The 23,812-nt window shown below is 31.5% G+C and overlaps 2 protein-coding genes and 1 pseudogene across 3 annotated transcripts; 1 reads left to right on the forward strand and 2 right to left on the reverse strand.

Moving 5' to 3' along the window:
- Positions 1 to 192: 192 nt before the first annotated feature.
- Positions 193 to 1,023, reverse strand: LOC104725842 (late embryogenesis abundant protein 50-like). The gene is made up of 2 exons (XM_010444582.3): positions 900 to 1,023; positions 193 to 815 (listed from the first exon to the last, which is right to left on the reverse strand). The coding sequence occupies exons 1-2, from the start codon at positions 993 to 995 to the stop codon at positions 357 to 359; spliced, it is 555 nt and encodes a 184-aa protein (XP_010442884.1). The 5' UTR covers positions 996 to 1,023; the 3' UTR covers positions 193 to 356.
- A 1,769-nt stretch (positions 1,024 to 2,792) lies between these two features.
- LOC104725845 (plastid division protein PDV1) lies at positions 2,793 to 4,709 on the forward strand. The gene is made up of 2 exons (XM_010444583.3): positions 2,793 to 3,266; positions 3,863 to 4,709. The coding sequence occupies exons 1-2, from the start codon at positions 2,946 to 2,948 to the stop codon at positions 4,382 to 4,384; spliced, it is 843 nt and encodes a 280-aa protein (XP_010442885.2). The 5' UTR covers positions 2,793 to 2,945; the 3' UTR covers positions 4,385 to 4,709.
- Positions 4,710 to 19,605: 14,896 nt separating this feature from the next.
- On the reverse strand, positions 19,606 to 21,273 carry LOC104725846 (ethylene-responsive transcription factor CRF3 pseudogene; annotated as a pseudogene). Its single transcript, XR_015571058.1, has one exon. The product of XR_015571058.1 is annotated as an ethylene-responsive transcription factor CRF3 pseudogene (transcript).
- Positions 21,274 to 23,812: the final 2,539 nt, after the last annotated feature.

Genomic DNA, 23,812 nt, shown 5'->3' on the forward strand with positions numbered 1-23,812 from the left:
CGAGAGTGACCTTTTCGATGTATTGGTGAGACCATACTGTATATATACTTTTGGACCTTCAACAACCCCGTAAAGCCTAATTAAACAGCTCCATATATATATATATATATATACGTTTTTAACAACTTGCATGTTTTTGACGTTAATTGTCTTTAGTTTTGGAAAGTTTTTTTTTTTGGTCGTCAAAAGTAATAAAAACAAAAAATGATTGGATTTTACTGATTATTGATGCAACAAAATCGGATAGGCTTCAATATACATAGGATTGGATCAAAAGCTAATCTTGGTAAAATTGGATACTTGGGACTTCGGCTTTTTATATTACAGATTTAAAAATAAATTGCAATTTAATAATATCAAAGAGAAGTGTTGCATGGACTGGAATTGAGTTTATAAGCGGCAGTGACGGATTCAGCAACACCTCCAGGAATAATACTATTGAAAGGAGAATGAGTGAGCTCAGCCTGAACCACAGCTTCTGCATCTTCACTCGTCACTTCTCTATCTCTCGTAACCCTCACATCAATCTCGGCCATAACGTCGCGAAGATTTGTCTTCTCATTTTCGTTTACTATTTCTTTGTTACGAGCTACCGCTCTACTTGCTACAGCGGTTACACCACCACCGTCGCTTTCCAAATCCCCTCCACCGACAGCCCTAGCTTCCACCTCTTTTATGGCAGCCACGTCAGTGGTTTCTACCGGTTTGCGACCTACATTCATGGCCGCCGCTTTGAGAGCTTCTGTCAATGTCGTCGACCTCCCTACAAGTGCTTCAGCCGCCGTTGATATTTCTTCTGTTTGGCCTGCATAGTACTATATCTCATTGCGTTACATGAGAAGAGATTAATGAAAAGAAAAAAAAACAAAATCAAAGTCTTACGTTTTTTTATACAATACCTGTCCACGAGAAGTAGATTGGGAGATGCTAAAGTGCTCCTCTACAGATACGTTTGTTAAACTAGCACTATCCTTCTTTGTTGTTGTTGAACCCATCGATCGTTTTTCACTTTTTTTACTTCACAGTTTCTTCTTTTATGTTTTAAATAAGAAAACAGAAGGGACAACAAACATTTGACACGTCAGCTTTTAACAGCCACGTGTCCCATGCTTATGCGACAATTTGACTTTTTACATGCACCAAGTTAGATCTGCGCGATGTTGTTCTATATATTTTGAAATATATTTGATGTTAAAAATATGATTTTTATTTTTTTAGAATTATATTAATAACAAAAACTATGGTTTACATAATGATATATAAATGGACTAAAAAAATTACGATGGTTTGTAACTCTGTGTATTTATCATTTATATTTAAGTCGGGTAAATTTAATCGTATAATTGGCTTTTTCTCCTATTACTTGTTATATTGAAGATATATTAGTGCATTTATTTTGTGGTGTATTTTTGTAGTTTATAAATTTAATCATCTAAGTTTATATTTTTTTTTGGTAAGAATCATCTAAGTTTATATAGTTTGTGTTTTTCTTACATTATTATTTGTTTGTTTTCTTTTGTAAATTATCAATTCTTTTTAATAACAAATCTACGTATGTCAAAGTAAATAGACATATTTTTACTTTAGTTTAGTTTTGTGTTGTTATTTAAATACTATACTTATGTTAAATTGTATACAATTTATTATTATGTTAATTGTCAAAGTTATAGATGATTTAGTTTTCTTTAATTTAAAAAAAAATTGTTTCTTGATCTTAAATATTGTTTAATTTGTCATTGGTGTTCTTATATATAAATCTTGAGAGACAATGAACCTTTCTTATCACACGCTAAAATTCAAATATTGCAATCATTATTATGATTTTTTTTTATAATACGTAACTGATTTACTCTAGTTTATGTACGCTTCAGTGCTTCACAAAAAGAGTTTATCTTCCAATCACGCTTGAGAGATTATTCTAGAAACAAAAAAACTACTGACTTGTTGCGCTTACAAAGCTCGAGAAATAATTTATTTATTTGTTTTCAATTTTTCATAGTATTTATATTTACATACCATTATATTTTTTTTAAATGACACCCAAAATTTAATTCTTTTATTTTCTTTATAACTTAATTGTCTCACTTACACCCAAAATTTAATTCTTTTATTTTCTTTATAACTTAATTGTATCACTTACTTAGATTTTCATAAAATCTTAGAACTCTTGATTCATATGGTGAGATAATATAAAATTCAAATTATAACAATTTCTATATGTTAAATCTTAATTATTATAAAAAAATATTATATATTCAAATAAAACTGAAAAATATATACTACACAAATAAAATTTAGATCTTAAATAATAATTTTACAGATAAATATTATAGATTTTGTATATATAAATTATAGTAAAATTATTTAATAATTATTATTAACTCGATTAAGTTGTTTTAACATATGTACATGTGGAATAGAAGAAAAAAAAATTATTATTGGATAAAAAGGCTGAGTTGTATTAATTGTTATATTTTAGGTGATCATCTATTTTAAATGATGTGTCAGCTCTAAGTTTTTCCAAATTATTGGATAAAAATGCTGAGTTGTATTAATTGTTATATTTTAATTGGTCATCTATTTTAAATGATGTGTCAGTAGTTTTATTGAATTGATTTGTGAGAGACGGACCCACGTGGATGATGGGTATGCTTTTGGGCCTAAGTGCAACGCAGTAAAGAGGCCCAATGAGTTTAATAAAAGACACGTGCATAGTCCGTGCTGCCAGCTGTTTAACGCATTTCCGAGTCGGGTTTTTTGAAAAACGGAGCTTTGACCCGTATCCGGAAATTAAATTCATCGGAGCGCTTAATTTGAGTCCACAATTAAAAGTCTGACGAAGAAGGAGAAGAAGAAGAAGAAGTACTTTTTTTTTGCTTTTTTTTTTTGTTCTTTTGCTTTATTTGTTTTTTTTGTTTCCGTCTTTTTTGTGGTGTGTCAATGAAATGGGAGAAATGGAGATCGAAGAAATCGAAGGTGTTCTTGAGAAAATCTGGGATCTACATGACAAGCTTAGCGATGAGATTCACTTGATTTCGCGTTCTCACTTCCTCAAATCCGTTAAACCTTCGAATCGATCGGAGAAGAGGAAGACGGCTCATCATCATCACCCAAACGGCGTAGATGATAACCGACCGGGTTATGTTTTCATCAAAGGATTCGCCGTTGACGATAACGACGACGACTCCACGATGCGAGAGGCCAAGAGTCTTAACGCTATTCGAACCGCTCTTGAGAACCTTGAAGACCAGCTTGAGTTTTTCCATGTGAGTCTCGCTGTTTGATTCTCTGTGTTTCGATTCGTCATTGATATAAAGCGAAATTGAAGAGACGAATGTGTTGTGAGATTTGGGAGAATAGCTTTGTTATATATATCACTTAGGGTTTGTGCTGATTTTTTCTGAAGAGAATTGAGCAAATCTCAACGTCTCTGAAATCGATTGTATCTGCTTCATTCTCATGATTAAGCCGGTTTGAGGCAATTTAGGGTTACAATTGATTTGGTTATTATGTGTAGTTAGGTTTTAGGTCTTTGTGGTAGGTAATTCCATTAGCTAGGTTTACGAATAAGAGTTTCAGATTTTGAATAAGCTAAGGTAATTATGGGACTGCTAAGGAACAATTACTGATTCAGGGGTTGTATATGCATAAAGATTGTTATGGTCTCATGTACAGAATCCATTGTAGATTATATCTAGACCAAAGAATGAGAGTGTGGAAGCTTTTTTTGCATATATAGGAGAATCGCATGGATATGTTTATTTCTCTCTTTGTCTCTCATATAGTTTCTCAGTTTACTTCTACCACCTGATCTCGTAATCTGAAAGACAATATGTAAAACTTCTTTCTCTTTGCTCTGCAGACTATTCATACACAGCAACGAACAGAGAGAGATGTCGCGGTTGCCCGGCTTGAGCAGAGCAGAATATTACTAGCAATGAGATTGGCTGAACACCACGGCAAGAACTACGGAGTCTTAGAGGAAGCTCTTGCATTTGTTGGGAGCATTAAAACCGCCAGTCATTTCGTCTCGCCTGATCACCTCTACGAGTCCTTGCTAAACCCATCTGGAGCAAACTCTATTCCTCCTGATGGCCAGAAGTCAAACTTTGTAATCACTGCCTTTGCCTCGACTTTCGGGTTTGCCAAAAGAGCACTTGGATTCAACCATGTGAGAGGCCTACTTGGAAACGCTGCTATATTCGCCATTAGCATGGTTGCTATGCTACATCTTCACCAAGTGGCTACTAGTGAACGTCATGTACAGAAGAAAGAAGACAGATTCTACAGAAGCCAACGAAGGGATTCATATGGAAGAAGAGGAGAGATGTCTTCAGGTGACAGAAGTTTGGACCACTTGGACGTGATGATGGCTCGTGGTTAAGACCAAAGATCGAACTTGTCCTCTACACGTGATGATACTCAGATGCCTCCAAATCCTCCAAGAAGACAATTGTTGCTCTTTTATGATCTTGTTTTCGATATTATCAGTAAAAGGATAAGAACTTGGAGGCAATGTGTTGGAATTTTCTGAGCTCTTCTGATGCAAATATCGTTTCTTGTCTTCTCGTTTTGATTGTCAATCACTGGTTAAATTTTTGTTTGTTTTGTTTGGTTGGTTTGATTTTGTTGATTTTAATTACTGTTAGGGCATCTTTAAAGGGACAACTTTTTTTGGTGTTCTTAAATAATATAAGATTAGTAGTTAAGATCTTTTGTTAAAAAGTTAGTTATTGGGAGAACATGTTTAAAATCATAAGATTTAATAATATAATATTCTTAAATATATTACAATTATAAAAACTTATAAAAAAATATTTAAATTTCAAACTTATAAAACTTTTATTAAAATTCAAAATACAATATCAAATTGCTCTTAAAATAATTGGTTTAAACTATCATTATTGGGATCATAATGGTAGTGAAAATTGTTGGAAGAAGATGTCATAAAAGGGTTGAGAAAGAAAATGTTTTTGGTGAAAGAAAGAAAATGGTTTGATTTTGAGTTGGTATGTTTGATTTGCTTGATTTGATCTTGTGCTCTTCTCATATATATAGAACTTTGGTCATTTCGGACAAGAGTGTATCTTTTGCATGTGAACAATCGGACAAGAGTGTATGTTTTGCATGTGAACAATCGGACAAACTCAAAAAAATTCTTGTGACTCTGTCCAAGCAAAGAAAACAAATACATGTGACTTAGTCTTTAAAACTTCATTCCAAACACCAAATTCCAAATACATGTGACTCAGTCTTTAAAACTACAATCCAAAGTAAATTACTTTAGCTAGATCACTTGGTCCTTGAGCTGGATCACTTGGTCCTTGAGCTGGATCACTTGGTCCAATCGCAGTTGTGGTTGCGGAGGATAGTAACAGGTCTCAACCTCCTCTTCTGAATCGCTACTACAGTCTAATGGGCTGTTTATATCATAGTCATATAAAGAGTCCATGACTTGTTCAACCTGAAAACTGAAAACACATAAATAAGTATAACATTTTAGAGTCCCAATAGATAAATATGAAACACATGTGAAACCGAAAACACATGGATTTATTAAACATAAGCCGATTCATTAAAAACACATGTGAAACATAAACATAAGCCGATTCATTATGAACATAAACTAGAGTTAAAACAAAAGACAAACATACTTAAAACAAATATAAGACAAACATACTTAAAACAAACAACATAAACTAGGGTTAAAACAAACATAAACTAGAGTTAAAACAAACATCTAAGCTAAAACATCTAGCGTTTCTTTCTTGGCAATGAGAGTGTCAAGAATGGACATCTTTTGAAGTTCTTTCATGCCCTCTAAATCCTTCTTTTTGATCTCCCACATGTGACTAAACTCTGCCGATGGTGCAGCCATTACCTACTTCAGTCAAATCAGAAGTAAATAAAGGTCATTTAGTGTTTTAAATATGTAAACCAAAAAGTTTGGTTTCGTTAAAGCATTGAACTCAGTTTACAACTATAGTCTACACTATCACAACTAAACAAGCAACATAGACCATCGCAATCACTTTACAAGCAACTACTCAAACATATTATACAATAGACAAACCAATCACTCAAACACCACTCAAACACAAACCATTTAGACTATAGTAGCAATTCAAACCAATCTTTAAGTGATTCAAACCATTAGACTATAGTAGCGATTCAAACCAATCACTCAAACACCACTCAAACAAAAACCATTAGACTATAGTAGCGATTCAAACCATTAAACTCAGACACCACTCTTCAAACACAAACCATTCAAACATATTATACAATAGACAAACCAATCACTCAAACACCACTCAAATCTTTAAACCAAAATGGTCAAACATTGCATTACACAAATAATCCAAGTTTAAAAGTTTGTTGATGGATATCCGATTACAAGAAATAAATCTAATCAAACAAGCAACATTCACAAAACTGTGAATATACACTTACCTTGTGACAAACCTTGTGATTTACCTTTTACTATCGAGTAATGCAGGTTTGTTGATGGATATCCGATTTAATTTCCCACGTATAACCTCACCTACAAGCCTCATAAACAAAGAAAAATCGATTAATATTCATCACTGTAAGGCTAAAGCATAATCGATTAAGGTTGATTTCAAATACAGGGCAAAATCGCTTTGCAATCACTCATACAAATCGATTAAGGTTGATTTCAATTACAACACACGACACTCAAAATTGACTCATACAAATCCTATATTGGTTAATCAAAACCTTTGACAAATGAGACGAAACCCTATTTACATTATACTAAATCGAAACCAAATTCAGAGATTTCAATACCCTAAATCGATGAAACAAAGGAGATGAGATTACCTTTGCCTTTGTTCGCCGGAGATGAGATTTGCGAGCCAGCCGAGACAGAAGAGACAAGGAGATCTCTTGAAGAGGAGCTGAGGAGCTTGGCAAGACAGCGGAGACAGAGGAGAAGAGGAACTTGGCAAGACAGCGAAGACAGAGGAGACGAGGAGATCGCCGTTTCGAAGAAAGGAGATCACTTGCGAGACAGAACAAGAAACACCGTTGAGATGAGATCGCCGTTTCGAAGAAAGGAGATGAGATCGCCACAATATCGAAGAAAGGAGATGAAATCGCCGTTTCGCCATTTGGGACAGAACAACAACAAACCCTAGCTCGACAATATCGAAGAAAATGAAACGAGAGTGCCAAAAAGAAATTTTCAATCCAAATCGGCCACGTCACACAAAAACAACCCAAAAAACATTTCTACAATAAGATCCATTAAACTGATCTAAGCCCACTTTTTCATTTTTTCCAATTTAAATAAGCCCAAGAACACACTAAGTGTTACACCGATAAAGATGGCCTTAGGCTTCTTTGTAATCCACAAGATCTCTTGGCTCTTAGGTGTTGATCGGTAACGCAAATTTTTGAGGTATTAACGGATGTATCGGGTCAATAGTAGCCCATCTATGTTCCATCTTAGGCCCATAAGCGTCAATAGGCACGCATTTAATAACCTAGTCCTAAAATGAGGGAGAAGTTAAAGGCTTCTTAGCTGATCGTGCGCTCGCCTGATCTGTGGTTTCGCATACCGTCCCGGCCGGGAGCTCTATCTCAGTCTGGTCATGCGCATTGCTTCTAGATATCAGAAAACCCCGGCACAAAAATTGTCAAGGAAAAAAAAAAGGTTAAGGCTTCTTATAACATGTTAACTAGAGAAATGGAACACCTAAACAAGTTATTGAGTTGATTTGATAAGGAAGGTCATTTTCGATTGCAAAGGGTGCAGTGTGGGTCATTTGCCAATTATGAGAAAACATACAAATACTTAGGTACTTCGACTACTTATTGATGTTCTATATTATATAATGCCTAATAAAATAATTTCTCTAATTCAAATACCTTCCTGTTATGTAATTCAAATATTTAGATGAATCTTTGACCAAGTTTTAAACAACCGCTGATGTAAAACGTTTTTTCGAATAAATGTTACATTTTATTCAAAAAAAAAAAAAAAAAAAAATCTCTAAAAACATACAATACGAAATTACGATTCCAGAAGAATACTAATCTAGTAATTTCGTTATTTAAGTGGGAAACTGGGAATCGTATGAGTCCATAACTTGTGTTCCAGAATGTAGCAATAGTTTCTCTGTTTTTGGTCATAATTATTAATACTAAAAAGTTCAAAATATCCACGATGAATAACGTAATGAAATTTTATTTTTGGTTATATTGATGTGAAGTGTGATGTGAACAAAGTAAATATATTAGGGGATCAAGATGATAAAGGGAAACATATAATGAGTCCAAATTGGTAGAATGAAGGAAACATGAATGTGAATATAACACAAATCTTTTCCTTAGGATCTGTTTTGTCTCTCTTTTTCTTTAACTTTTGTTGTACACATAGCTTTTTCTCTACACCCTTAACGTTATAAATGACTTCTACCTTTGTGTGCTGTCGTTTGTTATTTATATTTTGTAAACATATGTTTTTCAATGTGATTAGACGTATAAATAAAACATCTTACTTTGATTTCGCATTTTGTAGGTCCCGGTTCGCATTTTGGGAAATGTCAGCCCGCCGACCCGGTTTTCCTGCGTAAATAGGTCAACCCAATGTTTTTTTCTTGTCTAGAATGGCTAAGACCGCAAACAAAATACTTTTTCACATTTAGTCGAAGACAATATAAATCTAAAACAAATACATATCTATGTGAAAGAAGGCCAATAGCAAATTCTCATATGAATTCTCAACGGAGTCGTAGGTTATGCGACTACCTACCTAACCTATTTTTTCTATAGCATGAAAGCTATTTTCTAAAAAATCGTGGGTTATGTTTCTTGTGCATGACTAGACAATAGTTTTCACTTGTGATTAAAAAAACAGCTTTCATGCAGTGCAGGAAATAGTAATGATAACCAAAGTCATATACTTGTAATCCCACAACATAATCATAGTTGTGTTTTTATCTCCTTCATCAAGAAAATAAGCAAATGATCGCTCGTGGTAGTTTATAACTTGGGGATAATCGAAAATAAAATAATTAGATATTCATTATCAAATGTTGATTATAGATAAAAGGAGAAAGGGTTTGGACCAACTAATAATGATAAAATAGCCAATATGCTCCATAATGATACGACAAAAAGCTGATGTTAACGGGTAGAAAGTGTTTTGCCACCTTCTAAATAATTATTAACATGGGTCACACATTACTTATCATTCCATATCTTAATTTCTTCCTTTATAAGATTTTGGGTAAGAATAACAACAGTATACGTAAAATCTTTACGCATGATCTGATGGTGGATGAAATGGTTCAACATTAGTGTACAGATAGATCATAAGGCATGTCTAGTGGTTTCAAAATGTGTACTTTTTTACATAAACTTGATAAAGTAAAAAATATCTATGAATCATCAAGATGCCTTTTAAGAACCACTGGACAGCTATTACTTTGATCCCATCCATACTCCGACTCCGACCAACAAATTAAAACCATAAGATTGTACTTCTTTTGTTTTCCATTTTAACAAAATACAAAAAGCTTCACGCCACGTTTCGCTATAATAACGAACCTATGTACTGACGTGGATAGTTAAATTGGACACGTGGTTGGGCTTTTTAAATTACACCACTAAAATGAATCTATGTGATTGTGCACTACGGAAATGCAGGGCCCATAACGAAATCACGTGAGCTTGTACTCTCGTTGTCTCTCAACATTCTCTTTTCTTTTTTTACGATAAACAATTTAACAAAAAAAGTTGTCGAATTTTGAAAATAAAATTTGCTCATAATCTAAGTTTCAATTTCCATTTGTAGATTTCAAAATTTAAAAAATTGAGCTCTAAACTGTAAATTTTAAGGCTTAAAATTTGACTCATACGGACGAAAAGTAAACCGGGAGATTTTGGAACGTTGATATTTTGAGAACACTCCGACACTCGCTCAAAGTGAAGAATAGATAAATAGAATAATGGAGGGGAGAATAGTTATAAATGCTATCTTATCAGTTCCATCATTGCCTAATTATTATCATTTTCGTTTTCAGTATGTACCTTAAACATGAGAAGGTTGTTAAAGTAGTATGTCCGAATAATCTCATCTTCATCCGGTTCATCATTGTCGCTTTTAATGTATAGAATTTTAGTTACATTTTATTTTGTACATATACGCCGTTTGTGCCGTTGTTTGCCGAATTTATAAGTTTGTAGAAAATATCTAAGTTAATAAGGAGGTTTCGATCGGTCCCATGCATTGACAAAAAAAAAGTATTAGAAAAAATCTAGCGTAATTTCATATAACGTATCAAAACTTTCTATTTATGAAAGTCGCCCCACTATGAATGTCGACAACAACCACACCCTCCAACCCAAAAAAAAATTAAACTCGAGATAATATCGTGTGACTACACTTAACCAATCTGATTTGGTTCAGGGAAAGAAGAAAAAAGAACAAAATCCCACATTTCATTGCATGCCACATCCCACATGTACACGTTCACACTAGCTGCGTTAATTAGTCACTAGCTCTCTTCCTATTTGTGGAATGTAAATGTAGCAATTTATACTACTACTATTTAGAATTTACGACGTTATAGAAAGTTTACCGACAAAGTAAAGATATAGCATGACTCTACAAAGAAATTATATACAAATCTCTCAATTATAAGGTACAACAAATTTCAGAAGGAAGATCTTGAGAAACAGAAAAAATCAGATACGAAGTTATGATAAAAGGAGATAGATAGGGGACCAAATACAGCTTCATAAAACTAAATAAAATGAATTGCGGCTAGAAAATTTTACCCACTTGCGTAAAAGAAACCAAAGGCCATCGTGATTCTTCATTAAAGCTCATTTTTTTAGCAATATCTGCCAAAAAGAAACAAACACAGTACACTGTATATGTTCATACTTCATATACCCTATATATAGACACTATAGCCTCTTAGTTCGTTATAACCTATTAAATCGTTGGGATATACATTTTTGTGGGGAAATATATACTATTTTTTTCGACCGTTAAATAAGTATGTGAAAACGACATGGAAAATGCATGTGGAAAGGTGCAAACTTTTCGCTAGACCAACTAAATTAGTGTGATTTCCCATGCACACGAAGACCAAATTGCGGCTCAACTCTATTAGCCTAAGCCTACACAAGAAAAATAAAATTTGACTACTTCGGTTAGTGAAAAACTTCTTTAATTAATTCACCCTTATGCTTTTTATATTCTTGTTTACGGTTATTTTAAATTCGTAATTCTGTATAATAGTTAAAGTCTAATATGATTTTTTTTCCGTTTATTTTGATCAAACTCTAATTTTGATTGAGTAAGGTCATAATTGACTCTCTACGTATTTCCATTTTTCTTTTTAATGATTTCAAAAGTTCTTTTAATGGAATTTAAATTACTGCAACGATAATGGCTTTCACCTATCGATAAAGCCCCTCCCTTACTCGTAAATCGTACAGTCTAAAAGTAAAATTTTGGCCAAATATTTACGTGTGAGCTGACTGAAGACGCGTGACTTTCTTTCCATTGGTGTAAATAACAAAAAAAAAAAAGAGAGAAAAAGAAATGCATGTTAGCTGTATATACAAATAAAATTGAAAAAGGACTACAATTATATGCAGCTTCTGTAGCAAGACGGCTCTGTGACCTCAAAGCAACCTGACAAAAGTATAGTATCTTCATTTTTATTGCCAACCTAAATAAGTACTCCGTAATTACTGTGTAAAATAAATGCCATGATATGCGTTATTTTACATACTTAACAAAATAAAAGTTTATTTGGAATGTTTGAAGACAAATAAAACTTTATTTATTTTAGTATAGTTTGAAATTTGTATAAAATTCTAGTCAGTTTGAAAATGTTAGAAACTTTTTTTTTTTTTTGGTAACTAAAAAAAGCGGTAAAAAGTAGACAATAGACAATTCTCACATTCTTGGTAGATTCATATAGACAAGTGCCTGTGATTTTATTTCGTTTATTTGGAACATTGACATGAACTCTAAGATGCGTATATTCACATATATACGTGAAGGTATATAATTGTATTTTTATAATGCCTGAGCGGTGCTAATTAAAAAGTTAGATGGTCGATGTGTTTATTGTCTATTTCTGGTGGAACTGTTCGGGCAGAACATATATATTACGTATATATGTGTCCGTAAATTTTTATTTTTTGAATTTTTCTACAAGAAAAGAAATAATTTGCTTAAATGGTTTTGGACTTTGTATGGAACTTTTGTGCGACACTTATGAGCCTACCTAAGAGGCCAGCTCAGTTGGGGCGTTCACGTTTGTCAATGTCTGTCCTTAAAAGTTTTAAAATATTATCAAAGTTTTGCTCTATAGTATATTTCTCTTTCTCGACCATAGAGATTTGTTCTTTATATATTAGAGAAATCTCACACTAATTTTGAATTTAAATGGCATATACAATTTCAATATATAGTGTTATATATTTGATAAGAGTAACGTCAACTTTTCGTTATTACAGATTTTAGTTGATTCTACGTTTGTTTTTTCGTTTTATTGTATAATAAACGGCCACAAAAATTAAATAAAGAAGAAAATCATAAACACACACAAATATCGCATGCTTATAATATATATCACAGCGAACACCGGTGTCATTTTGTTCTCTTCTGAGGGACTATGCGTAGGCGCGTATGTTGATTTAACCATTCAGATCATCAATCCGCGGAATTGTATAACGGATTTAATTTCACAACTCGGCAATATTATTCAAGTTTGATCTCGGATGCCAAGGTCTTCAACTAGCTTATACAAAACATCAGGTTTTTTATATCGTAGCAGATGAAAATTTCAATTGAAATTAGGTGTTAAAGATCTTTTTTTCTAAATTGTCGATAACAACTTGTTTTCAATTGAGGCACGTATTTTTTCCTTAAGCCGAATTAAAAACATGTAATGTGGTTTTTTCTAAAGCATAACTTGAACTCCTGACTTCTGGATCTAAAAACAATTTAGTCCAACAAATCTGATGAGGTCGTTAAAGATCCTCTTCTAAAAGACCGTATTTGTGTAAGTATATATCAAACAACCATTTCTAGTCGATCGCGCTAAGCTAGCTACGTTTTACTAGATACAATTCTAGTATTAATTGATCGTAAATTCGTAAAAAAAAAAGGTTAGTTAAACATAACTTTACTGTTTTGTTATTACTCTAAAATATGTTATATAATTTGTAAGGTTAAAAAATGTCAATTGGGTTATATACTCTATAGTCTATACTATATTAATTACTTCCACTGTTCCACACACTGTATGTACATATGAAATGCTTCTAAAGCTTATAAAGTGGGGTCAGTGATCTAGGGGTCTAGGTGTTGCCACTCATCATGCCAACAAATAAGTTCGGTTAAAGTCTTTGACCCATCTCTCTTCATTAGCACGTTTCTTGTATGTTTTGAAGGTTTTTCTGTTTTTCCAATATTATTATCTTTGTGTGGGATTAAGTAGGTTTTACATAAATTAATTATCCTATAGATAATTTCCAGGATCTTCAAGAAAATAAGTTTTCCAGTAATTGATTTTAAACCTAAACGGTAAGTTTGATCCTTTTTTGATTGTGGACGACAAAACCACGGGCACACAAAGTTAGCTTCAAAATGCCTCAAAGTAAAACAAATTTTTCGACATGCCTATATATAAGATTGATTCAAAGTACGTAATTGTAAAAGTGAAAAAAAAATAAAGAATAAAGTTACCTCAAACTGTAGGAAAATTTGTTAAGAAAAGTAAATTTAAACAACTTGTCTATGGTGACTTTTTCGATACTCCAAAAAGGGGAACTGTATATGTAATTACATATTGAAAATAGTACGAATAAGGAAAAACAATTTGAATGTAACGAACACGGACTCACGTGAGTAGAAAGACATCATGAACTTTAGCTTCCATGTTATAATATACTTGAATTATCACTAATTTAAGATATCCTTATCAAGCATGCATCATACAAATGTATTATGCGTGCATGTATATACGGATTTTATATATTTTGATGAATTACAAACACAAGCACAGCCATAATCACTCGATTAGGGATATGTTAGTTTTAATTCAAGATTAATGGAAATAATCATGACTGTTACCTGATACAACGTCAAACATTTTTTCTTTTTGGTGATTAATATATGGATGCTAGTAGTTAAAATTCAAAATTATTATAGTACACAGTTCTTTTTCTTTCTTTTTTTTTGGTGTGGTCAGAGAGTCATTTTAGTATATTTAATCCAAATTACGTATTATGGTAAGCGAAATATTAAAACTAATCATACAAATTTTCAGCATTAGTCGAAAGTCAAAGTTTATAAAGTTTCTGATCAATACCTTGTTAACATAAAATGTAAGTAACATATATGACATATGCTGGACTAGTTCTTACCCAAGTTCAAGTGACAATAATAAAATTAACGGACAATAATTGTACTAAAACTATTAAATTCTTCTTGCGAACCTGATTTTTATAGCCAAAATATAAAATATACTTTTGTAGTTAACTTGATCTCCATATGTGTTATGTCTCAAGTCTCAACACATAACACAACAGAGAAAGATGAACCATAGCTTTTAGTGATAATTTTTTATAATCAACGGTAGATTATGTACAACTATATAATATACTATATTTCATGTGAGTAATGATGGTGTGATCATTCGAAATAAAAGGTCTACAGGTGGAGCGGTGAACTCCAATATATTTGTGTAAAATAGGTATAAAATAATATACTGAAACCAATGTAATTATGTTATGGAATAAAATAAACGCAACTAAAATATACGTAAAATGTTTATGTTATCAAATAATGTTATCAAATAAAAGACAATATGATAACTATTATCTGAAACGGAATGAGGCGTACGTATGTCTCTGTCTCGGCAATAACAGATCAAGTGGTAACCTTATTGAAACCCTCTTAGGACAATGTCCTTTCACGTCACAAAAGCGAATGCCAAACCATTAAATTATTTTTACAAAACCACATTTATCACTATTGAAATTTAATAGAGAAATATATATATCGTGTATGGAGGAAAAATAGTATACAAACGTCCATAGTATTAAATGTCATATGAAATTTAAGTCTATGTGTGTGCTTAACCTTTTTATTTTTTCTTTATTAATTATCGGGCAACAACTGCCCGACTCATTAGCCAAATTTCTACATTTGTAAGGTGTAGAACTCGATCCCGGGTGTGATGGTATCTTGTGCATTAAGAACTTACCATTGACTATTGCATTAAAGTCACTTTAGGTGCTTAACCTTTTTCCACGTAAAACTATTTTTTTGAATGTCATTTGTCACCTACTTTTCTCCGACATTGACGGAATTTTCAAATGAACTCTTATACTTTTCATTACTTATTCATTAGTATTAACAAATATACCAACCGGCAAAAAGGCAATAACACAACACGTAGGAAGAAAAAAGCGACGTCCAGAATCTTAGTCTCGCTGCATTAAGTTCGAAGATAGTTCAGACCAAAAAGAAAGTTAGAAGATTGACTTGAGAGTTGAGACGAAAGAGAGAATTACAATTTATCTCAGTTACTTTGATAATTAATATATACTTGGTCTAAAAAGAGAAAGTTGCTAATCTTAATTACTTTGATAACTGATGCAGTATATTCGTTGGTTGCAACTAATTTTAAAAATGTTGTTACACTATCTCCAATTGTTTTCCCTATTTTTTCTTTATAATAGAGAAACTCTATAATAGAGACATTTTTGTTCCAATCCACCTCTATTTTCATCTCTAAAATAGAAATTGCTATTTTTTAATCTATATCTAGACTAACTCTATTTTTTTTTCTATTTATAGCAATCTCTATTTAAGAGATGAGAATAGAGGTGGGTTAGAGCAAATTTGCCTTTAAAATAGATTGCTATATTTTTCTCTATTTATAAAAGAAAAAAATAGAGATGCATTGGAGATGCTCTTAGACTAGTCGATGAGCCTACGGCATATGTAATATGTTTTTCTTTCTATTGCAACATAAATGTGATCTATAAACAGAATACAAGATAGTCGTCAACTATACAGTATCTTCAAAGTTTTAAATGAAATGTATTGTTTGGACCCAAAAAGATGAAATCAATTCTCATATAACAAATATTTCATGACTATTGAGTTCGGGGTTTGAGGTTATCTATAAATAATCTCGTTTACAATGTAGATTGATCAAGCATATAGATTTAATAGTATTAGGTACGTCTACTATAGTGACCCGAACAACTTTGATTTGCCTTGGAGAACGAACAGACAATCTTAATTATTTACTTTTCCTTAAATCCTAATCGTCTTTGATCCGTACTCTGCACACCGGTAACATAACATCTCTAACCAAGAATACTTTACTCTCAAGTCTCAACGCAAGCAAACAAATGTAGCTCAAACTCGTCTAATTAAAAGCATTTTGCTCAATAGGACAATTTATATCTTTGTGCTTTGTGAATGTACGCCCACTTCATTACTATAATGTTACCTTTAAAAGGACCTTTTTCACAACGAATATATTTACAACTAGGTAAGATTATCATACACTAGGTAAGATTATCATACCCTATGAATCGGACAATACTTGGGTTCACACCTCTGTATTCATCAAGGAAACAAAACTTCTATATATTATTGTAAAATGAAAAGTTTAAACCATTCTTTTATAAACCAATCCGACAGATAATTTCATTTTAATTGTAAAATCTAAATCCTAACAACCTCATTTAAAAATTCAAACCGATATATAATTTCGTTTTAATTGTAAAATCTAAACCTTAACTACCACATTTGTAACCCAAACCGATATTTAATTTTGTTATAATTGTAAAATCTAAACTCTAACCACTTCATTTGTAAACTTAAACCAAAATATAATTTCGTTTTAATTGTAAAATCTAATTCCTAATCACCTAATTTGTAAACCCAAACAATTCATAATTTTGTTATAATTGTAAAATATAAACCCAAACCGATATATAATTTTATTTAACTGTAAAATTTAAATCAAGCCAATATTTAAATTTCTATAATTAAAAGTATACATACTCCTACTGGTAACCATTAGAAGAACAATAAGAAAAATAATAAAAAGAACAATACGAAATGGAATAAACAGTTTTTGAAAAATGAAAAGAAAATCTGCAGAGAATAACAAAATAGTAAATGGTACCCAAACAACAAATATGTTTTTAAAATATATTAAATATTAAATAAATTAAATTTCAATGATAATATTAATATTATTTTTAATGTATATATAATAAATTTTACATTTGATTTAAAATTAAATTTTAGGTATATCATATTAAATATTAATGATTAATATTAACAAACAATAAAATTTTAAGAGTAATTTAAATTTGTTTTACTATTCATACATTTCAAATAGAGCCTTAAGATTAGTTAACATAAACTTTCTATCAAAAATATTTTTTTCTGTCAATACATTGTGAAAATATGAAAGTTTTTATATTACAAAATTGAAATTTTTTTAATAAACATATTTTTATTTATTTTAAAATAAAAATAAATTTTAATATTTGTTCTTTTTTTTGTTCCATTTGTTCCTCGTCAATTTTGGGAAGGAACATTTTTGTTCTATTGTTCATTATTTTTTAAAGAATGTATAGAAATGTAGGAGAAAAAATATTACTTTCAAATGGTAAAAAAACTGTGGAATAGAGAGGAATGTGATATTCCTCCTCGTTATTTTCCTAAATTTTGTTCACCAATTGAAGCCATAATTTGTTTTTTATTTATTTAATTTTGATTTATTTTTTAAATAATTTTTTTTAATAAAATTTTATGATTAGTTGAAAAAAGAGGAGGTAAATACAATGATTCACTATTAGAGATGAACCCAAATATTTTTTCTTTGAATCAATATTTTCCCCAACTTATAGAAACATTTTATTCGCAAGATATCTATGTACATATTTCCAATGATTGGTGTCACAACCGAATAATCGATACGATAGCAAAAATTATCATGCAATCTTTGTTTAGCATAAACATCTATTTTATAAAACTAAGAAAGCTTTTAAAGAAGTTATAGAACATAATGTACTGTAAGTTTGGCTAAAAAAATAAAATGAATAAATAATACTGTAAGTTGAAAGACTTATAATATTTAGTTAAAAATGAAATATTTTAAAAAATCAATATACAATACATATAGACAAATAAGAAACAAAAACAATTGCAAGGGCGTTTATTATGTTTAACAAAAGCTAAACAAAAATGAAAAAATTATAATACTACAAAGGTTCATTATTGTTCCTCCCTGGCTCCCTGCAAAGGTTTGTTTTCTCATTATTCTTTTTCTTTATCTTTTGTGTTAAAGTTTTTTCTTAAAAAAATTTTGTTGTCCATCTCTTAGCTAAAAACTAAGTCAATGTTATAAAATTTCCGAACCCTAAATTCGATGTAGAAATCTACTGTAAACCACCAAGGCAAAGTGATTCCCCAAACAATTATATTTTCATATTACTTAGAATAAATTTTCAGTACCATTATTTTTGTGTAGAACTGTATTTTCAACGCTCAATTAAATCTTGATACTTATACTGTGACAAAATTAGATTCTAGAACACTAAAAAAAATGTGTTGATTCAAATTAAGCGTTTACGATTTAAAAAAAAAAAATACGAAATTCATAACCTCCAAAAATCTATTTGCTTTCCAATGATTTGTTTTTGTTTTATTTATTTAAATCTAATACACCTAATTTTCTATAGAAATACAATCGATCATGTATTAACTATTCGATTGATCCTTTAAAAAAACATATTATCACCAAAATCTTAAAAATTTAACATTATTACAAAATTTTGTTTGCGAAGAGTCCTTGAATATATGTACAAACATTTAAAATTTCAGAAACATTTGGTCATAAACATGAACATTGATAATTGTTTTAAATTTTAAATTTAAAGTTCTGTATATATAAAAAATATTTCATATTTAAAAGTTCAATATATATATATATATATATGTAATCTTCCGTTAACTAATTTTTAATTTTATGATTCTACTACTGAACAATGTTTATAATATATATTATATGGTTATTGTAAATTTAATTGAGTTGGGTTTTAATATGATTACTACAAGAAAGTATTTGACATAGATGAAAGAATCTCTAATGATAGTATGATACATAGAATATAATCGATAAGTTTTAATATATTTCAAATCTTACCCATCTTAATCCCAGAAAAAAAAATTTGTTAGAATATAGAAATCTGTGTCAAACCACTTCAATGTTAAATACTTAAATCACTAACTTATATGATTAATTTTATGAAATCCCAATGTACACACATGTCTTAGAAAATAAAAACACCTCTTCTCAACCGATCGATAGACGTAAACCAAAATCTCTCCGTTACCATAGTCACGACCGTAATTTGCGTGTCATAGCATGACTTTACAAAGAGAATGCCACTTTGGCTTTTCTAAAATTAAAATAATTAACAAGACAAAAGAAATAAATGCTAAACGCTTTAAAAATTAAACACGTTCGTGCAACTAATAACACAATTAATTAAATTAGATAAAGAACATAAATTAATTAACTATTTTTCCACTATTCCTCCAAAACTGTTTTACAAAGCTCCTGACAAAAACTACATAAATTATTAAATTAAAAAAACAAAAAAGCTCATGAACTAAAAAAAGAAAAAGAAACACCAAAATTTTTCAGTCGCACCATAGATTTTTTTTTTTTGCTGATGGGTTTCTTCATCACTCTCATCATCATCATCATAATAATAATCATCATCATCATTAAGCAACTAATAGATCTGATATCAACGAATCATCAAAATCACTAAACATAGAACCAATATCTTTGATACTAGAACTTGTCATCAAGTCATCTCCTCCAATGTTGATACTTTGACCATCCAAGAACATATCACCAAAGATATCATCATTTCCAGTAAACACTTGACCCATGCCACCCATCGTTTGATCAAATATAGACATCTCCGGCGGTGACTCGTTGAAATAGTTGTCTAGGAACGGAGTATCCAAAGGAAACGAATCGTCTGTTTCACCAGAACCGGCACCAAACCCGGTATGCCACCACGGTGCATCTGAAATCCCCGGTTCCGGTTTAGCTGATTTGAACGGTTGTTGTACTTGTTGAATCTCTTCGGACCCGAGATTGAGAACAGAAGTGGGAGATGAGAGATGTTGGAAGTCTTCAGTTGATTCAGAACACGATGTAGTTGTTGTCGTCGTCGTCGTAGTAATGTTGATTTCCGGTTTGGTATCAAGAACCGGTTCCGGTTCTTCTTCTTCTTCTTGAGGCGGTATAGAGAAATTAGTTAAAGCGTCCGGTCCACGGAGTCTAATAGCAGCGTTATCGTAAACCACGGCGGCTTCCTCGGCCGTTTCAAAAGTACCGAGCCAAATCCTTCGGCGTTGCTCTGGATCTCGAATCTCCGCCGCCCATTTCCCCCACGGCCGTTGTCTAACGCCGCGAAACTTCTTAGTTTGGCCGGCGACGACCGAGGCTTTTAGAGGACGTTTAGCCGGAGACTGAGATTCATCTGCGGAGGAGGAAGAGAGTCGTTTCTTATCCTTCAAAGAAACCCCTCCGGTGGTGGTGTTGTTACAGGCAGGCTCGACGGTGATCTCGTTAACGAATCTTTTGACTCTACGGCGAGGAAACAAGAAATCTTGTTCGTCTTCGTCGCTTGATGAATCCGTAGCGTCAGGATCGGTGAAACAGATACTAACCTTTCTCAATGACTGATGATGATGATGATGATGATGATCAACGGCTGAGGAGGAGAGTTTCGCCGGTGGTGACTTTTTGGTGTATTTAGTCACTGATGTTTTGTGCTCTGTGTACTTCAATGGTCTGAAATCAATAAACTCTTCCATTTTTCTTTTTTCCTTGTTTGTTTCTTCTTTTGTTTCTCTATATTCGCATCAAAATGAAGAAAAGAAAAAGAGAATAAAAAGGATGATAAAACTTGGGAATCAAGGAAAGCTTTCTGGGTTTGTTGAGAGAGATTTCGAGAGAATCAAGGGAAGAAACCAAAATATATTATATGAAGGAGATTTTTTTTTTAATAACAAGAAAAGAAAAGATTTTGTTGTTATATCGTTTTAGGGTGGGTGAGAGAGAGAGAGAGAGAGAGAGAGAGAGAGAGTTGTAATTGAAACAGTGATTTTGTTTGTAAAGCGATTTGTAAGTTTGGAGAGGACCTTCTCAAGTTCACTCTTGCAATCCTCATTTATAGGATCTCTTCGGGGTTTTTTTAGCCTTAATTTTTTTTATTCTTTCTTTCTACTAATAAGCTATGGAAAATAATAATTATTATTTTTTTGATATCTTTCCTTTCTTTGTCGAACCTGTTCTTTTTTCCGCTCCTCCCGTAATTAACCACAAAGTTAAAGGGTAGTTTCGGTATAGAGAAGATTTTATTTTTTTTTTAAATACGGGACGCCGCATTCATGAGAGCAAGTGGCATGATGACACGTGGCAATACGAGATATTTGGCTCCTTCTTGTATATGCTGCGTCAGCGCGTGGCTTTCAGTCTCGAACTTCGCGATTCATGTCACGTGACCCCCAAGATACCCGGTCCCGGTTTTTTTATTTTACTTTTTTTCAGTAATTTATTTTAATTACTATTACTACTGCTTCTCAACAAAAACATTATTATTAATTTGCTATATTTAATTATTTTATATATCACTCCACTAGGCTTTGACCGACATCAAGTAATTAATGATGATTGTTGAGGGTACTTTCGTCTTATTTTTTAACTCTCTCTTTTTAAATTTTTTTTTCAAACTTGTCACGTTCTAATGTTTTTTATTTTATTTATCTTCATGTGTTTTTTTTTTCTTTCTTGACAGTTGTAAAAATAAATGCGAAGTTGAATTCAGTGTATTGTTGTTACATTCGTATATTTATGTTTCCAAACGTGGAAATGATATAGTATTAATTTAGGAAAAGGATATATAATTTTTGTTTTTTTGTTTTGGGAAGTTTATGTATAAATTAGGTGAGGAGAAAAAATATCTTTCAAGAAGATATAAGGTAAGTTAAAAAAATGTTAGTACTATAACTTACCATTTCACAGCTAGAAGTAACGTGGCGAGCAACCTAGGATTTGCCGCCAAATTTATAAATAAGAAAGAGAGAGAGAGTGTGGTGTGGTACGTCTCTAGGCTTTTCTCTGTACTCTTTGTTCCCTCACTCGCTCTTCCACCACTACTTGCTATCGGTGTTTTTCACACGCTTCTACTTTCTTTTTTTTTGTTTTGAAAAAACACAATTTTTTTTTTTGAAATTCTTGTATGATTATTTTGTTGGGGTTTACTTGGGTTTAGGGATATCAAAGCTGTACATAATTGGTTCCCAATATTTTGGACTAGAAAATAAGATCTTCTCTACTTTCTTTTTCTGTAGATAGATGCAATGAGATTTGATTTGTTTTTTTTTGTTTTGTTTCATAAGTTGTTAAAAAGATTTATTGTATAGCATTGAATATAAATTACTCGTTTATATTAGTATCACAATGAAAAATTTACGGGACATTCACAAGATAATTTTGCAAACACATGATTAAATTTATAATAATTAATATTTGAACAAATAGTGTCATTTTAGAACTATTATTTTGGTTTCTTCTCGTGACAAAATAAAAAGGTTTTTTCAAGAATATCATTAATTTGACACATGTCGCGATCATATTAAGCAGTAATTTGGACACGTGTCAACATTTTATCGATATAACTGACATATGTAACAATCTCGTTAATGAATAATTTTGACGTTAAATTTTATATAATAAGATGCTACACAAACAATAGTATCTGATTCACTGAAATTCAACATTTGAAAAAAAATGAACCATAGTGGTCATTTGTAATGGACCATAGACGGTCCATCGTTTGAACACTACCGATCCAATTACATGCATGTTCTAACTCTCCCTCCATGATAATTCTATGTTAGTGATAGTTTTGGTGATGCGGGTTCCCAATCGTTGCAACCCCCAATTTTATCCGGTAACTCTCCCTCCATGAATGTCCGTTATACTTTTGATGTGATTTAAATTAAAAAGAAAAATAGTATATTCAAAACTAATTATCTTTCAGTTTAAGTCATTAGCATTTAATTAGTATCACATTAAATAGGGACATTCATTTCCCGAAGTTGAGAAAGACTTTTTTTTCGTTGATCAATTTATTTGATTCTATTTTTTACACGTTAAAACTAAATCGTGTATATTAGTAGTAGACAAAATGTGTTACACGAGTTGGGGAAGTTACATGCATAGAATTTAAAAACCAAATGCAAACTCAATGCATGTACATAAATTAAAGAGTCAAAAGACATAGTTACATTAGCCAAAAACAAAAACTGGTCTAATGTAACTTTGTCTTTTGACTCTTTAATTTAAAACATAAAACCAATCTTCAAACTATATGAAGCATTGTGCAGACAATTTGTAGAACAAATAACTTATGGTAGTTTAAAAAAAAAAATAGAAACCAAATGAAACCCAAGTGTAATTTTATTCATAATTTGCTTTGTTTAGTTTCCCTTTTTTCATTAATAAATAGTTAAAATACCAGACAATCATACATGTATTGAGGGAAAGTCAATTTTTTTTTTACTCAAATAGCTCTTATATTGAATTAAGGCTGATCAATACATATTTGTTCATGTAGAACAGAGAAGAATTACATCCCAACTGGGCTAATGAATGAGCTTCATTATTACACTTTCTTTTTTGTAAAA

The sequence above is a fragment of the Camelina sativa genome, chromosome 11, assembly GCF_030686135.1.
Source record: "Camelina sativa cultivar CO46 ecotype springtype chromosome 11, ASM3068613v1".
In the NCBI taxonomy this organism is placed as follows: domain Eukaryota; kingdom Viridiplantae; phylum Streptophyta; class Magnoliopsida; order Brassicales; family Brassicaceae; genus Camelina; species Camelina sativa.

What these genes read in the sequence shown, in the direction of transcription:
- LOC104725842 (XM_010444582.3), bottom strand. Translation starts at nt 995, where the DNA reads ATGGGTTCAACAACAACAAAGAAGGATAGTGCTAGTTTAACAAACGTA. An exon ending in AATCTACTTCTCGTGGACAG is followed by an intron (nt 816 to 899) that starts GTATTGTATAAA and finishes AATGAGATATAG; the next exon opens with TACTATGCAGGCCAAACAGA.
- LOC104725845 (XM_010444583.3), top strand. Translation starts at nt 2,946, where the DNA reads ATGGGAGAAATGGAGATCGAAGAAATCGAAGGTGTTCTTGAGAAAATC. An exon ending in ACCAGCTTGAGTTTTTCCAT is followed by an intron (nt 3,267 to 3,862) that starts GTGAGTCTCGCT and finishes TTTGCTCTGCAG; the next exon opens with ACTATTCATACACAGCAACG.